Source organism: Tuber melanosporum, assembly GCF_000151645.1.
Source record: "Tuber melanosporum whole genome shotgun sequence assembly, scaffold_3, strain Mel28".
Lineage (NCBI taxonomy): Eukaryota > Fungi > Ascomycota > Pezizomycetes > Pezizales > Tuberaceae > Tuber > Tuber melanosporum.
In genome coordinates, this window is record NW_003298974.1 from 1,645,556 (window position 1) to 1,662,209 (window position 16,654).

Here is a 16,654-nt window from a genome sequence, read left to right on the forward strand (position 1 = left end):
ACATTTTGAGTGAAAAGTTTTCAATGACTGATTGAATTGGGAAAATGAGCTAAGGAAAATGCGTTTAAGCAGTACCTGCTGGTTGTCTGTCTGTAACAAGAAGGGTAACCCAAAACATCTCTACATCAAGGTGGGCCAAGTGCTAATGGGTGGAAAGCTGCGGTTGTGGGAATTCAGGATCGCCGATTTGCAGATCCAGATATTCATTTTAGTGGGATGGGAAGGCAGAGATTTTAGATTCCCCATCTCGGAAATTTAAGGTAAACAGACTCCACATTTGCATCTGCTGTTTTGGGTTATTTTCATACCGTCTCTCGTGCTGAATTTCGTGTATGCACTCCTCTATCTCTAGGTGAGGATATCACCCCGGTGAGGAAGTAGGGTCCTAGAAATATGGACTTTGCGACCCCGCACCCGGAGCCAAATCCTATTATAGGAATCTGGTTGGTCAAGAACCACATTTGCCTCACATCCAGAGTCTCTGCGCAACGCTCCCAATACTGTACGCAGACAATGTTCGGTCATTCGAACCTTCCTAGCCAAAATATCCGATTGGTCAATTCGCAAAGGTAACAACTGGCCCAAAGCTTCCAGACCCCCATTATTGACCGTATCCGTGATAGGCCGAGAAAACCTTGGAAAAGTTGGGGGGTAAGAACCTAAGTTACTATCCCAACCTCCAATCGCCATCCTGCCCCTCCTCCTCCCATAGATCCCTTTCATCATCGAACACCGCACTGATCTCACATGTTACAGCCCCACAATGATCCCCTCAGCATGTGTCTGCACTGCCGCCCTCCCCCCCTCCCTCCCGAAAGGAAAAAGAAAGAAAGAAAGCAAAAGAGCACTGCAACAATGCCTTGTTTGGATCAAGTCCTACAAGACTGGTATCTAGTCACGAGATGTATTCGAAAACCTTTTCCTGCTATTGAGCGCATTGGCGATACCTTATCTCATTCATCCCTGTCCTTGTGGACGGCAGATCAACTCCAGGATTCCCCTCCTTCCCTCCTTCTCACACCCCCATTTTTTATTTATACTGATATTTATTTAGACCCTGTTCGGTAGTGTATAAAAAAGACTGCCGTTCTTCTTGAAAATTATGTTTCATTTTTCTCCCGCAACATTTAAACGCCTTGACTCAAAGAGTGGGAAACAAGCCATACTCGGATAGTGCACAATACTTGTATCAAATGTCTTATCTGCAGCAGAAGTGCCCCGGAAGATTGAAAAACGCCCGTTTTTTTGTGGGGTGCCGAACGGAGCCTACTCGAGTACTGTGCCCGAGTATACACTGTTTTCTTTTCCCCTCCAGTGCGCAAGAAGGACACCCTCCTTATTCAAGTATAACAAACAGGGATGTGGGAAATCTATGTACTCGTACTGACTACGGTACTTGTACGGTAGGTTGCACAAGATTTACGATCTTGTAATCAGAGAAGATTAACTAACCACCCCTCCATTGGATGGCACTGCACATTAAAGTGCCGTGCGCATAATGTATCAAGGAACATGGTTGATTGTAATCTACCACGTCATGATTCGCCCGTTGGTCGTTATTCTCCCTGAACCCGGCCAGATTAAACATTTACCCGCCCAGGACTGGAGTGGGTTCTGCACCCTGTGCTAAAGCAGCGTACCCCATCGTCATAGTTTGTTCTGCTGCCATGGGATTGCGGGATGTCTCAGAGATGGGGTGCTCGAGTAGCATAGTAGAGAGGACAAGGGGTGAGCGGATGTTGGGGGGGTAGCGAACATCCTTACCAAATTTGACGTCTCATACCGCTAATATTTTTTTGGCACACTACTCTACCGTCTCTCGTCCACTGCACGGACTCAAGTGCCGATCGGTGGATATGGTTGTGGCCGCGCGGGAGGGGGGATGTATGTATGCATCTATGGATGGATGTACCCGTGTATGGGTCCTGTGCCGTACAGGTAGTAGTCGAGAACTAGCCCAACATAAGGGTTGGAAAGACATACGGTTAATTGCTTGGGCGTGTCGGGGTGGCTGTGCTAATCCCGGAGTCTAAGTTTTGGGTATGGTACTTTGCTCCTTTGCTGGTTACCTGTGGGATGCCTACGGACACGGAATTAAATACCATCCTTCCGTGTGGGTGCATGGTTTTCCTGGTGTTTTTGGTGATATGTGCTTGGGGTTGGTTAATTACCATAGGTGGTCACTGGGGAGTCTCGGGTTTTGAAGGTCAATCGCTTGAGGGGATGAATGAAGAGAAATAGATTTAATTGCTATAGCGAGTGATTGTTTGTGATCTCTTGTTTCAACAAATCATCATCCTACGGCTAATAAACGAAGTGATGAAATTAAATCCTCCCCACATCCATCCCTGCCCCCCGCCCACTCCCCGCCAAAAACTTGCCCAAGTTAGACGGCGGCACTATTCCCGCTCCCATTCAATAACGGCTCCGTTTCGTGCACATCCGCAATATGCCACTTCTTCCCGACAAGCTCATTCTGCCAGGTCCGCCAGCTACTCTCCTTCTTGCGGGAGGCTGGTTGTCCGGGACTGATGGCGGACCTGTAGTTGGTGTTCTTGGGACGGTAGTTTGGGTCCTCAAGTTCACGCACGTGCGCGGTGGGGTGTATCAGCGCGCCGGAGGGCAGGTCCCTCGGCTCGCCGCCGTTGGGTGGGACGCGGCGAGAGACCCACTTGTCGTCTTCGAGTTCGCGGCGGGAGAAAATGGGTATCCATTCTATTTATCGCACACAAGTTAATATGGTAACACTGTATGACCGGGGTGGGGGGGAGGGGAGGGGCACCTATAAGCCACCAGCCAAAAACATTGCCAAGGCTAAACCCCTTTGCGAACCCCAGCGCGTCGTGTATCTTCCCCAATACGGCTGTTCGCGCGACGTGCGGACTCTGCACCGGATCGTGGTGGGGGATGTTCCCTGCCCCTTCCAGCCAGACGAGGGGCTTTTCCACGTCCGGAAGGTTCTTCATCTCGTTTATCATCCAGGCGAGGGGTATGTCGCTGAGCAGGTGTCCGTCGCTGCCCGGCACCCACCCGCCGCCGACATCGCCGTGGTTCCCTGGGAACCAGACCTCCTTGATGTCGTGCCCGCGCCTATCATCGAAGAGCGCCGGTTTAAACTTTGCCCGCCGCTCGTCGATGGAGACGGCGTGCCGTACGTGAATCGCCGGCGGGATGGAGATGTTGTCGAAGCTGCGACGCATTCCGGGAATCTCGAAGCTGCCGACTGAGTTCACGGAGTCGAAGAGTCCCAAGAAGCGGATGGTCACATCTTTCCGGCAGAATGTGTCACGGAATATCTCCATGAAGGCTTCCGCTTTGTGATCCGTGTCCGTTCCCCGCTGCTCGTATTTTGCGTATGTATCCCAAGCAAAGTTAATCATTTCTTCGTTACCCCTGGACAGGAGGCCAATGGTTTGCACCATCTGGGCCAGGAAGCGCGCTGTGTAGGCGCCCCGCGAGAAGCCGAGGATGTAGATATCGTCGCCCGGGGTGTAGTAGCGCATTATGAACTTGTAGCCTGAGACTACATGGTCCGCGAAGGAGGTTCCTAGAGCTTCGTCCAGTGTTTGCGTGATGTAGTTTGTAAACCTGCTCCACAGTTTCGGGGTAAAGCTGCTTGTTCCCGTAACATAGGTTCCGATACCAGCTTTTGATGGGTTAGATGGGTTTTGCTCTTCGAAGGGTTACTTTTCGTGGGCGGGGAGGGGAGGAACTTACGTTGGTAGTAGTGGAATTGCCCTTTTGTACCTCTGTCGAGTAGCTGATATATCTTCACAATATTGGTGTCTGAAGTATCACCCGTGAACTTGTTTCCCGTACCATCGAAGCAGAGAACAAGACGCGAAACTTTTGGCTTCTTGGGTGCAGCATCCTTAGTGGAGGATCTCCCCTTAGAGGAGCTGGGGATTTCTGCTTCAGCAGCAGCAGGGACACTGGCGCTGCCGTTCGCGGTCTGTTGTTCGGTTGCCATGGTTCGAAGTTATGATTTGAGGCTAGGATATGGTTCTAAAAGGTCGAAGTAATTTTTCCCCCCGAAAAAACCAGAATATCAAAAGTTCGGAAAAGGCTATGGAGGAGGAGGTAGAAGTGCTAAAGATCCGGCGAGGATGCTAATAAAAGAATTCACATTACGGGTTCCCAATTGGAAGAACCCCCCTCACTGGAAAAGTTCATGGAATGTCAAAAAACCAGCCAGTCAATCCTCGGAAGGATAGACTTCCGAACAGAGGAGTTCTCTATCAGCTTGCCATACCATCGTTTGTTGCCCGTGACCGACTGGCATACCCGAGTTGCAAATGCCAAAAAGCAAAGAAGAAGAAAAAACCTTTTTCAGGTCAAAAGACAATCTTTCAGCTCTTCATGTACGGTACAATTACCAGCATATCCTACATTGTGTAGAGAGAGCGCTGCAGGATCCCAAAAAGCGGAAAGATAATTAACCCTTAGTGGGTGCCCCGGAACCGTTCCATTATTGCCGGCCAATTGGTCAATATTGGGGCTTTTCTTTTTCCCTTCTTCCCCCCCCCCTCCTTTCAGCTCCCCCACTTGTCAGTTCCCGCGAGCGGCTCAATTGGTGTAGTACAGTAGCGGTGTATACTCGAGTACGAGTACTCGATATCTCTCTCTCGTGGCGCATGAAGCTTCCTGCCCCTCCAATTGAGAGCCGAATGAATAATGATCCGGGCCAAGATTCAGAGGATACGATAGACTACCGGTCTTCAACTCCACAGGAAGGAGTAGCGTAGGAGTGGTGTAACCAACCGGCGATTTGATATGTAACCGGTGTCATGGAATTTTTGCTAACGGTGCTAGTACAAAGACGGCGATGGTTTCCCCATAAGTTCTGACGTGCAGGGTCAGGTCACCTGCGGAACCTCTCCAGATATGACTTACCGGTAGCCAAGTTGTTGTACTTGTAGATCCAGCTTTCCACGCTAGGCCTACTTGGGTCAGATATCACAAGACTAGTAAGTTCTGTGAATTGAATTTACTTGTGCCCTTCTCTCTTATCGATGCAACCGAAGGTCCCTTTTGGGATAAAGCGTGCGGGTCGGCGCGCGCGCGGGGGTGGTCTTAGCCGTAGCAGGGCTACAGTACAGTACGAGATACTACCAGTATCACTGAACGGTCCACCATTTCTTGATTGAGAAAGGAGAAGGGCTATCTTATTGTTGAGAGCTTAGCCTTCGTAAATCTTCGACATCTCAGCCAAGCTGACAAAGACCTTGGCAGCTTGCTGCGCTCTTGTAATAGGCGGCGGCATAGAAAGGTTCTTGGAGGTAGAGGTTCCCTGTTTTGAATGGGCTTTCTGAGGACACCTAAGGCTTGAAGAAGTCGAGTTGCATCGCTTCAACTCCTATCGTGGGTGGCTCGCGCACATGGCCGGGAGAGCGCTCAATGCCGGTATCTTCACAAAGTCGAATTACTTGGCAAGTGGCGGTTAAGATATTAGCTGGCCATTGGCCTTCCTCGCATTTCCAGTTGCGTCTGGGTTCTGGGAAGTGCATTAGAGTTTTGCTTTGCGGGTGTAGCCCTGCCAGAGTTTCCATATCCTACGAGTATGATATGCCACTGATGGCGATCTGGACTAACTTACATTTGCTAAAGAAAACCTGCAGCTCAGCCCGGGGAGTCCAGAACCGGGAGCCCACTTATGGCCAATCATTTGTCACCAATTTCCAACCGGGACATCCTCCGTCCGAGGCCGCTGGTGACTACCCAACTCTGGTTTCGTGAGCACAAGAAGTAACCGCTCTGAGGTACGGGTACTCATTGCTGCGTCGTGTATTTCTCTACAAAGCTCAGAGGGAGTAAAACTCCCGATGAAAAGGATCTCCCTACAGGAACACTCACATTCGAGTTTGAAATTGACCTCGGAAGAAGGAGGCATGGTGGCAATCGCCAAAGTGCCGCAAGGGAGTGCGCTCTACTGTGGGGAAAAAAAGCTTTGGGTCTTCCTGCTTGAATAGCTCCGGCTCAATTGCCGCTTGTTGTTGGATCTCCACTGCATTGAGAGTAGTTAGGATATAGCCATGTAATTTACCGGCAAGAAAGAGATTCCGAGCCCTCGTGAAACAATCCGGTCACGACTATCTTCTCGTACTGCCTTGCAGCTGCATGAGATGCCTATACCAGCAATAGTTCAGCTCTAGCCATCTCTCGTCTAACTGGATAGGAAAATGTTATCCCTGGCGACTTATCTTCCCCTGTGTGGTTACCTGTGACTACAGAGGTGGCAGAGCCATCGATGGCAAGTGAGGGGTCACTATTACCTATCGTGTCATGATTAATCTTTGATGCAAGTTGGCCGTAGCGCTAAATTGTATGTTGTACGGCGTACTGTACTCCTGCTAGTTTCCTATTTGAAAAAGAAAAAATGGTCAAAAAAAGAGGAGAAAGGAAATAAAGAATAAGCAAGCTCATCGAGCTGAAAACGGTCTACTGACTGACGGCTGATCTCATGGTTGAACTGGCCAAAGACCTTTTTTGGTAAGATTGTTGTTACCCAGGATCCAAGCAGGAGAGGTTGGGAGTACATATTAGGGTCGAGATATCCTCCGGAAAACAGTCAAATTGTGTTCTTTCACACACGGTCTTCCCAAAATACCGAAGCACCTCTGCCATAACTTTATTTCCTTTGGAGCAGTTCAAAATGAGTTTTCTCGGCCTTTTCGGGGGTGGTTCCTCTGCAAACCCCAATTCTGAATATGGAGACGAGAGTGCGGCTACCAAGGAAATCACTTATACCGGTATTGCGGAGGATATCAAAGCCTCTGGTGGAAAAATACCGGAAGACCTGAAACTGTTGCTCGAGACGGGTGCTCAGAAGGTGTCAAAAGGGCCAGTTGATGATAAGCAGCTAGTAGTTAGTATACCCCTCCTCCCAAAACCATGGGTGTTTCTGAGATGGTCCGAATATTTTTGAAGTGTTGACGTGATGCATTGCTTATTGGTAGATGGAACGGCTTATCGGGCTTGTGGCATCATTACCTCAAAATTCGGCCAACCGAAAGAAGCTCACAAGCACAATTATCGATACCTTATGGGATTCCCTCCAGCACCCCCCTCTTTCTTATGTCGGTGATAAGTATCAGTACCGACAAGCAGATGGCTCTTACAACGTTAGTTGTCCTGAGAAACCATATGAATGGATTAGTATACTGAGCATCCACAGAACATCTTGTATCCCGATCTCGGGAAGGCAGGCACGGAATATGCACGAACAATTCGCCAGGACAAGAAACTCTATGGAGCCAAACCAGATGCTGGGTTGCTCTTCGACTGTATGTACATCTATCCAGGACGGCAATTACTCTTATTGACTCCTTCAACAGTGCTCATGGCTCGTGGGGACAATTTCAAACAAAATCAAGCCGGAATCTCAAGTGTACTCTTCTACCATGCTTCGATCATTATCCATGGTATACAGCGGTTCCCGGGAGTCCGTGAACTTTTCTTTTACTGACAGAGATCAGATATTTTCCATACGAACCGCAAAGATTTCTCCAAGAGCGACGCATCCTCATATCTTGATCTTGCACCCCTTTATGGTAGCAACCAAGAAGAGCAAAACCTAATCCGAACAATGCAGGATGGTTTGATCAAGCCAGACACCTTCTCAGACAAAAGACTTCTCGGTCTTCCCCCGGGAATTTGCGTCCTCTTGGTCATGTACTCCCGTTTCCACAATTACGCAGCAAAAACAATAAAGGCGATTAATGAAAATGGTCGTTTTTCATTACCCGCATCGCATGCTACTGCCAGTCCTGAGGATCAGGCCAAGAACTTGGCGAAGCTGGATAATAACCTTTTCCAAACTGCACGATTGTAAGCAGACTTCTGCCAAGGCTTGGCTACATTTTTTCGATAGATCTGCGACGCTGACTTAAAAACTCTATTAGGATCACCAATGGTCTCTACGTAAATATCAGTTTGCATGAGTACCGTAACCCCCAACTAGAGGGCAGAAGTTTCATTGCTGATAGTACCCCCATTGTTTAGTTATATTCGCGGGATTGCAAATCTCAATCATTCCGAATCTACGTGGACTCTTGACCCTCGAGTGGAGATTGACAAGTCTTTCGATGGCGAGGGTACCCCGAGAGGTGTTGGGAATCAAGTCTCTTGCGAATTCAATCTTCTCTACCGTTTCCATTCCGCCGTTTCCAAGCGTGATGATGCCTGGACTAAGGACTTCTTCGGAAAAATATTCCCAGGGCAAGACCCTGCTAGCATCGGAATCTCCCAGTTGTTGCAAGGGCTCATAGTCTTCGAGAAAAGCATCTCAGAGGATCCGGCAAAGCGGACTTTTGGCGGCCTAAAGAGAACTGGTGCTGATGGAAGCGGTGCTTTCAACGATGACGAGCTTGTCAAGATACTCAAGGAAAGTATTGAGGATCCAGCTGGTAAGTGTGTTTATGCGATCACGAGGAGATGTTGGGTGGCACGGAAGGGATTGACGTGAAAAAAAAAATAGGTGCCTTTGGAGCAAACACTGTTCCCGAAATCCTTAAGCCGGTCGAGGTTCTGGGAATCCTTCAGGCCCGGAAATGGCAGGTTGCCTCGTTAAATGAATTCCGTGCATTCTTCAATTTGAAGAAGCACAAAACCTTCGAGGACATCAACCCCGACCCTTATGTTGCAAATACACTGAGGAAGCTCTACGACCACCCTGATATGGTGGAAATGTATCCAGGAATGTTTTTGGAAGACACAAAACCCAGAATGGACCCTGGAATGGGGCTTTGTAAGGGACCTGATATCTACTTTTCGAAGATCACCCGCTGACCGAATGGTAGGCGCCCCATATACTGTTACCCGTGCGGTCTTTTCCGACGCTGTCACGTTGGTCCGTAGCGATCGACACTTAACCTTAGTAAGTCATTGAAAGAAGGAACGAATTGTTCTTTATAGAGGCTTACAAAAATTAGGACTATACTCCGGCCAATCTGACAAACTGGGGCATCACAGAGGTAGCACAAGATTATGATACCCTTGGGGGGGCCAAGATGTTTCACTTGATCCTGAATGCCTTCCCATCGTACTTCAAGTACAACTCTGTATACGCCATGCAGCCATTCTACACACCAACAGAGAGCCGCAAGATATTCGATAAGTTCGGGAAATCCTACTTGTACTCGTTTGACCCGCCGGCAAAAACAGCGTCACCGATCCCCATTCTTACCCATGCCGGTCTAAAGCGCGTTTTGAACGATCAAAAGAACTTCAAAGTTCCATGGGGAGAAGCGATGGAAGCATTGAATAACGAGCACGACTTTATGCTTGCTGGTGATTTGAGCTCACATACCCAGCAAAGGAACCTGGTAGGAGATGCGATTTACGACGTCACTGGGTCAAGGAAGCAATTCAAAGATTATACGGAGGAGATCACTTTGAAACTTTTGAAACGGGAGGTTTACCAGCTTGGAAAAGACCCATTTAACCAGGTTGACATTGTTAGAGAGTACTAGCACCCCTCCTGTCACCGGTTTGAAAAAGAAAGAAAGCTAAATTCTTCTAGTATTGGAAACTTGGCTGCCTTGCACTTCGCTGCATCACTACTCTACCTACCATTGAAATCCGATGAGAACCCAAATGGCCAGTACTCCGAGCAGGAACTGTACAAGACGTTGACAGATCTAACTTGGTTTGTCTTCTCTGATTCGGATCCCACAAAGTCTTGGGAGCACCGCCGCGAGGCGAAGAAGAGTATCGATAAACTCGGAGAAATCATGGTTGAAGAAGTCAAGAAGTTCAAGACCCCAATTGGCATTTGGGACAAGCTCACAGGAGGTACCGGTGTCAGGCCACCCCCACCATCTCTCAAGGATTATGGTTCCAACCTTGTAAAAAGGCTTTTGGGCTCTGGAAAGAGCGCAGAAGACGTTGCATGGATGCTATTGTGGAGTGGGTGCGCTTTTGTTGCCAACTCTGCTTGCGCTGTAAGTATCGCCCATTCCGTTTGCTCCGAGGAGCCTACGCTAACACCAGGATAGTTCGCCCAATTGATCGATTTCTACCTCCAAGACGACAATAGAAAGCACTGGGCTGAAATCCAACGTCTATCGTCCCTCAACACTCCGGAAGCTGACAAGCTTCTAACAAAGTACACCCTGGAGGGAACCCGTCTATCCAATTCTCTCGGAATCTTCCGCACAGTCGACCCCGTTGACACCCAAACGATAACCATAAAGCAGCTAGGGCAAGACGTCGTCCTCAAGAAGGGCGACAAGGTATTTGTCAGCTTCGTCTACGCGTCGAAGGATGCTAGTGTCTTCCCCGATCCACTAGATATCAAACTTGACCGACCGGCGGAGCTGTACGTCACGCACGGAGAGGGTCAGCACCAATGCCTCGGCAAGGATATCAATATCATTCAGAATACGTACATGCTGAAGACCTTGGCGAAGCTGAGGAACTTTAGGAGGGCTCCCGGGGATGAGGGGAAGCTGAAGTTTATCTCAAAGCCAGGCGGTATCAAGCTTTACATGAACGCCGATTGGAGCAAGTTTACTCCCTATCCGACAAGTACGTTTCAATTTTGTATTTTCCCACGAGCTTTTACGATACTGACTGGTCTGTAGCTATGCGGGTACAATTCGACGGACCGATCGTCGCTTAGATGCGGTAGGGCTAGAAAAGGGCGTCTTTAGGGGCAAGGATTGGATATTAGGATTAAGATGGGAATATGATACGATGTTTTTTTGTTTTTTTTTTTCGTCAATTTCTCCTTGCTACTCGTACCGTCACCTTTTCATTCTTCACTGTTTTCCTTTACATTGGAAATTTATGTCACCAAATTGTTCAAGTTAAAGCATTGACTACGCTATCACTCGGTATGAATACGATTGAATCCCCCCCATGAGTCCAGTGCAATGGATTATATACCATCTTCATCAAGAACCATGCTCACACGCCCACAACAAAAGTGCATCTCAAAAAGCAATTCAAAAAGTACAATTGCTCGAGTACCTAAGGGCAAAAAAAAAACAAAAAACACAACCCCCAAAAAAACCCCCCTCCGGATCCTCACTCCGGTCGTCCAAAGGAATATCGAAGCCAAGCACGCCCCCCAACCCACCCACAGCACCAGAAATGTACTGTACCCGCCCTCAACACCCCAGGACCTCTACTCGTACAGTACTCCTACGGGAAAAAGAACAGACAAACGGATATGATACGGTAGATAGATAACCCTCCACTCAGCCCACCCCGGAGAACACCATTCCAGTTAGTTTCAACTGAAAAAAACCCAACAAAGTAACCGGAGAGAGTACTCGAGTACTCGTAAATCGAGTCCGGGAAGAAGGGGGGGGGGGAACGACCCCCTTCTGGTATTTATTATTTATGACAATTCGCCGTACCCTCCTATTCTTGTGCTAGCACCGTACTCGTACAGTATGCAACTTACTCTTCGCATCCGGTGGCTGCGGAACGCCAACTTTGTCATGGTTCGGGTTTCAATTGATCCAATTCTATCCCGCACATTAGTTCTGCTTTCCAAGCCCCCAACTCCACCAGGCACTCCTTCGAATCGTGTCGCATTCATTGGTTATTTATTTTTTCATTTATTCATTTATTTATTTATTCAGTGGCTACGGCATGTTCTCGCATAAAGCTAGGTAAAGCTAGGATACATTTCTTTCTTTCTTTCTTTCTTTTCTGCCCTTTAGGTTTTAAGGCGCAACAACGGTGCATTAAGGGGGCTGAAGACTGCCAGAAAAACAGGTTTTCTTATTCTGAGCTCATTATTGTTCTCTTTATTTATTTAAATATGTGTTCGGCCATTTTACGGTAGGCCTTTCCCCTCTATTTTGCTCCGAGGGTTATTGGAGTTGTTCGAGTTGGGGTCATCGAAATATGATATGATACTAGACTACCGGTATGGTTCTCTCTCGGTGTAGGGTGGGTCCGGTGGGATGGATGAGTGATGACTCGTGAAGTTGCGGGGGTTGGTGGGGTGCTGTGCAGTGTGTACGGTACAGTGCTGGATAATGGTTTTTCCGGAGTGGGGTGTTTGCGTATTGTGCGGTTGGAAGGGAGTGGTTGTTTGTGATGATGGTGATGATGTGGCGCCGACGTTTTGGCGGCGTGTTTACAAGGGGTGCAGCACGGTGCAGCGATAGGTTACATCTCGAAGAGTAAAAAATAATAAAATGTCCCATTTATTTTTCGGCGTGTGTCGGTGGCGAGCAATTACTGAAACTACAAGTAAAGAAGGGAATATTTAAACAAAGCGAGCGTTACGAAACCGGCGAAATAAGGGGAAGAAAAAACCCAAAGGCTATGCAGTCCTATGCAATCCCATCAAACAAAAGAAAAATAAAATAAAAGAAGGGAAATCTTCTTCAAAAGGGGGCGTGAGTAATACAATACAATGGTGGTGGACAAGTTAGTTAGTGCTCCCGATGTATTTTAGCAAGCAACAATCATGTCCTCTCTCCTCCTTCTCTCCTCCTGACTAATCGGGTATGGCGGGTCTGTAGCTGTAGAACTGCTGCTGCTGCTACCAGCGCTTGAATGGTTCGATGCGCCGCTAACTTTCCGGTGCGCAGGGTGAATGCCTAGTTGAGCGGGGTGGTTTCCCAACTCCGCTGTCCGCGGGGCAAGTGATGTGGTAGCAGCAGCTTTACCGTCAAGGACGCCGCCAACGACGGGGTGTGCCTGTGTGGGGACTTCTTCGAGGTTTAGCGTCCAGATCCGTAGGTCCTCCTCCGCGTCATAGAGGATCTGTCTAGCTTGCCTTTCCTCGTTGAAGGGTTCGTGGGTGTCTCCCGGGACAACGGGGGTGTCGTTCAGTAGATTTAGCATCCGTCGGCCGTGCTTAGCTAGGATTGCTTGCTTTTCTGCGCGTTCTACTACTGCTGCGAAGTGTTGGGCGTAGGCTTCCTTTAGCTTTGCTCGAGTGACGTTGGTGAGTTGTGCTTCGGCGACAAGATTCTCGGCCTCCGCACGGACGAGCTCTTGCTCTAGGGCGACCAACTTCGAACTTGTGGGTTCTTTATATTTTAGTCGAGCAATCTCGTCTTGGACCTTCGTCTTGTGATCCCGACTCGGCTGCACACCGCTCTCGGTGTTGCGGATCTGCTTGAGGATGCTCCGGTAGTCTTCCAAGTTTTGGGCAAAAATATCCTCCTGGGCGCCAATCTCTGTGAGTATCACACCGAGCTTATCGCTCAATTCCGACACCGCATCGTCGCCGGTTTGCTCCCCCCATTCAGACAATTGGGTGGCTACCGATTGACGCTCATGCCCAGCTGATTCGTAAGCGTTGATCACGTAGTTCTCGCTCTTGATCAGGCGGAAGAGACGTTTCGACAGCTCGGGTTGGTAGTTGCCGCGTAAGCTTGCGAATGTGAAGCGGTGCCTCTTGGATGGGGCGGGGGTGTCCGAGCGAGATTTGGAGGAGCGGACCGAGAGACTGCGGGTTCTGCTTCCATCAGGTGAGCGCTTTGGACTCGGGGAGGATTTTCGGGGGGTGTAAGGGGGCGGTAGAATGGCCATTTCGTTTGCAATTTGAGGGTGTGAGGGGAGGGGGAGTATATTATAAATGAATGAGATCTCGGATCTTGTGGCGGTGATGGGTATGATAGTATGTGAGAGTAAAAAGGAGGGAAGAAAGAGGAAGGCCGGCTTACATTTGAGGCATCTGTGGTGGTTGGGTGGATTGCTTCTTATATGATTTTTTCTTTCCTTCCCTCTCTGTCGCTCTCTGCAGTGTTAGAGATATCCTGTCGTCCCTGCAAAACTATGATATCTGCCTGGCCGGCTACCGGTGTCTGATGTGTTGCTTCTGATAGCGACCCGATAGGTTGGTCCGAGACAACCCAAAAAAAAGAAGCGCGCGCGCAGGATATTGACCTAACCGATTATCGTTCGCTCGTTCGTTCATTCAAGGGGTAAAATGAGCTCAAAGGGTCAGGAATCTGCGAATACCGGCACTAAACCGTGCACAGGGGCAATTGGGTGGGGGAATGGGGGGCGGACGATGGGAACGGCGGGGGAGGGGGAAGGGGGAAGGGGGAAGGGGAAGGAGAAAGGAGAAAGGATACCGGTAAGTGGTTAAGGGTCCTCGAGTACGAGTACTGTACCGGTATCAAGTCTCCTCCCAACTCGGGTAAAAAGCAGGAATACTACCCCCAACGTCATACTTGCCACAGCTAACGTTTCGCACTGCACTCGCACAGGAATAGGTTTACCAGTACAGTACGAGTACAGTACGAGTACTCCAGTATTAGCATGTGAGCAAGCATTGTGTGGTTCGCTTGGGTGAACCCTTGCTGCGGCAAGCAGAGATCGCCTGGCCGACCGCTTTTTTTAAGCTCTTCTGCTTGGTGAAACTGCGCGCTTAAGGAGTTTTGCCCGATGAGGACTATTTTCGATTGGGACTCTCCAGTGTGATATGATATACCCCCTACTCGTGTAAATTAAGGCACCGATACTGTCAGAACGTTTCTTAATTCTTGGTGCTCCGATTCACTGCGTTCGTTGGCCGGGCGATCACCCGAGTTGTGAACTGTTTTCGCCTAACCGCTATGTATGGCCACGACTAGATATTCCGATGAAACCGTTTTCCAACTCCAGAATGAGATGAGGGTTTCACTCCCCCGGATTGACTTGCTAATGATGAGGTGGATGAGGTTTGGGTTTTAGTATCTTGCTGCGTCGGATGCCGCCATTTGTTTTGTGGCAGGTGGCTTCTTTATCGCTCTGCTTGGATTGGTTGGGTGGGCTGGTGCGGTTACGTTTTTCTTGATACAACCTTCGTTGCGCCTCGAGGGGTGAAGTGAAGTTGAGTGAAGTGAAGTGAGGTGTCGGCGAGATATCACGAAGACTTTGTCGACCCTTTATTTTTGTGATGTCCTTTGATTTGAAGGATGGGTGAATGTAAAACACGTCTCAGCCCTGGATACTTAGACCTCTATCCAATGCATTCATTATTGCGGTATCTGCTACGGTTTTCGACTGCCACTGGAGCCTCCATCCACAATGCCATTCAGTCAGCCTCACGTTGTCACGGCAAACAATCCCCCTCCAGTGACCCGGTGACTTAAACACCCATATCTTTAGCCTCCCATAAAACCCGATTCCAATAAACAAAGGTAGAGAATCTAGCCCCCCTCACAGAGGCCCGCTATATAATTCACCCTCTCCCCTATTGGGGGGTCCGTACCCGCGAGCTTCGCGCCTCGCTTCACGAGATATCACTCCCGAACCCAACTCCGCAGCCCAGCCGTCAACACCACAAACTCCAAACGGGATATTTCGGAAGAGAAAAAGAGGGAGAAAAAAATCAGCGGCGAATCCTCAGAGAAGTGCGAGAAAAGACGCGGAGATAACAAGAAAAGCCGGATGTAATCCAATCGAGATACGGCTGAGCCCCCGGTATGATAATATTCAATCTTGTCAGCGGAGGGTATCCTCACAGCGGGCTAGGGGGGGCGGGAGTTACGCATGGGGTTCCCCCTCGCTGTGCGTAGACTTCTGGGCCGGCCGCCCCGGGGTGGTGGGATGGGGGGGAGACCTTCGGTGTGATATGGGCTTAACCCCACCACACTATCCCACTTCTATCAAGACACTATCCGATACATAGATCTTGCCCGCCCGGGAGAATGCGGGGTGGCACCACGAGGTACAATACACCATCAATAACCGACCCTCCCCACTGGAAAGTATCCACTGAACGTGTCATAGACGAGAGCTGGCGGTCTTATCTGGGGCTGCGGACTACTAGATATGCACTTCGACCCGGGAGGGCTGGAAAACTGGCACAAGAGGGAGTTCGGGGGGGGGAGAAGGCAAATTCTGGTGGTTTTCTTGATGGGTTTGGCCGGGTGATTTGGCGTGTGTCAGGGGAGCTTCCGGGGGGGCTGTATGCGGGGAGGGTGCTTGTGTGTTGATTTACTTGGATTTGTGGAGTGGTGGGTTCACACTATGAGGGTGTGATACCACGGGCGGATAGAGGGGGGGATGAAAAGCGTAGGGAGGTGTAATTGGGGGAGGGAGAGAGCGGAGAGGGGGGTTTGAAGGCGGGCTATTGAATATACTTTGGATATGTCACTGCTACAGAACGAGAGCCACACTTTTGACCTCGCTGGGAGCTTCCTACCCTCCGGCTATAGGCATCACAACCAATTTATCAAAACTCTTATATTCCCTAACAAAGCGACCCACAGCCCGATACTATAGATAGAGGCAGCCACTAGTACCATTCACTCCACAGGCATGAGGTTCCCGAGAACCCTAGCAACAATTCTAGCAATAAGCTCACCGCCAGCGTACCGCTCCCCGCCAATATTCCGCCCGAAATCTCTCGCTATGAGCCGGGCCGAACTTGCAAATACCGACCATGGGTTGCGAGCGAATCCCAGACCCGGCGACCCTATTCATACCTAGATTGCACCGTTCCGGGAAAGGTAGCGGAGGCACACCCTTCCCTCGTGCTTAGGCAGTCGTCGCAACTACCATGGTGCTGGCGCAGGTTGCACTTGTATTCGCGGTGTTACATCGGACGCCTACCCAAGCGAACGAGGGGTAGGAGAATAGGAGGGGTCCAGGGATGTGTTTTTCTACGAGAGCTTTGGCGCCAGCTATGGCTGCAACGGCATCTTGCGGGAGGGCTTCGAGCGAATGCTAGAGGTGGGTGGAGGGTATC

General features: G+C 49.5%; 3 protein-coding genes; 1 reads left to right on the top strand and 2 right to left on the bottom strand.

The window, feature by feature from the left end:
* Nucleotides 1–2,228: 2,228 nt before the first annotated feature.
* On the bottom strand, nucleotides 2,229–4,380 carry GSTUM_00006890001 (uncharacterized protein). XM_002839026.2 has 3 exons: nucleotides 3,718–4,380; nucleotides 2,783–3,646; nucleotides 2,229–2,715 (listed from the first exon to the last, which is right to left on the bottom strand). Exons 1-3 carry the CDS (start codon nucleotides 3,968–3,970, stop codon nucleotides 2,387–2,389), a joined length of 1,446 nt encoding a protein of 481 aa, XP_002839072.1. The 5' UTR covers nucleotides 3,971–4,380; the 3' UTR covers nucleotides 2,229–2,386.
* A 2,211-nt stretch (nucleotides 4,381–6,591) lies between these two features.
* GSTUM_00006891001 (uncharacterized protein) lies at nucleotides 6,592–10,857 on the top strand. XM_002839027.2 has 13 exons: nucleotides 6,592–6,865; nucleotides 6,957–7,121; nucleotides 7,175–7,283; nucleotides 7,335–7,421; nucleotides 7,476–7,827; nucleotides 7,902–7,940; nucleotides 8,002–8,405; nucleotides 8,477–8,746; nucleotides 8,799–8,875; nucleotides 8,931–9,463; nucleotides 9,521–9,941; nucleotides 9,996–10,527; nucleotides 10,584–10,857. The coding sequence occupies exons 1-13, from the start codon at nucleotides 6,653–6,655 to the stop codon at nucleotides 10,619–10,621; spliced, it is 3,240 nt and encodes a 1,079-aa protein (XP_002839073.1). The 5' UTR covers nucleotides 6,592–6,652; the 3' UTR covers nucleotides 10,622–10,857.
* A 1,450-nt stretch (nucleotides 10,858–12,307) lies between these two features.
* On the bottom strand, nucleotides 12,308–13,686 carry GSTUM_00006892001 (uncharacterized protein). XM_002839028.2 has 1 exon: nucleotides 12,308–13,686. The coding sequence occupies exon 1, from the start codon at nucleotides 13,501–13,503 to the stop codon at nucleotides 12,415–12,417; it is 1,089 nt and encodes a 362-aa protein (XP_002839074.1). The 5' UTR covers nucleotides 13,504–13,686; the 3' UTR covers nucleotides 12,308–12,414.
* Nucleotides 13,687–16,654: the final 2,968 nt, after the last annotated feature.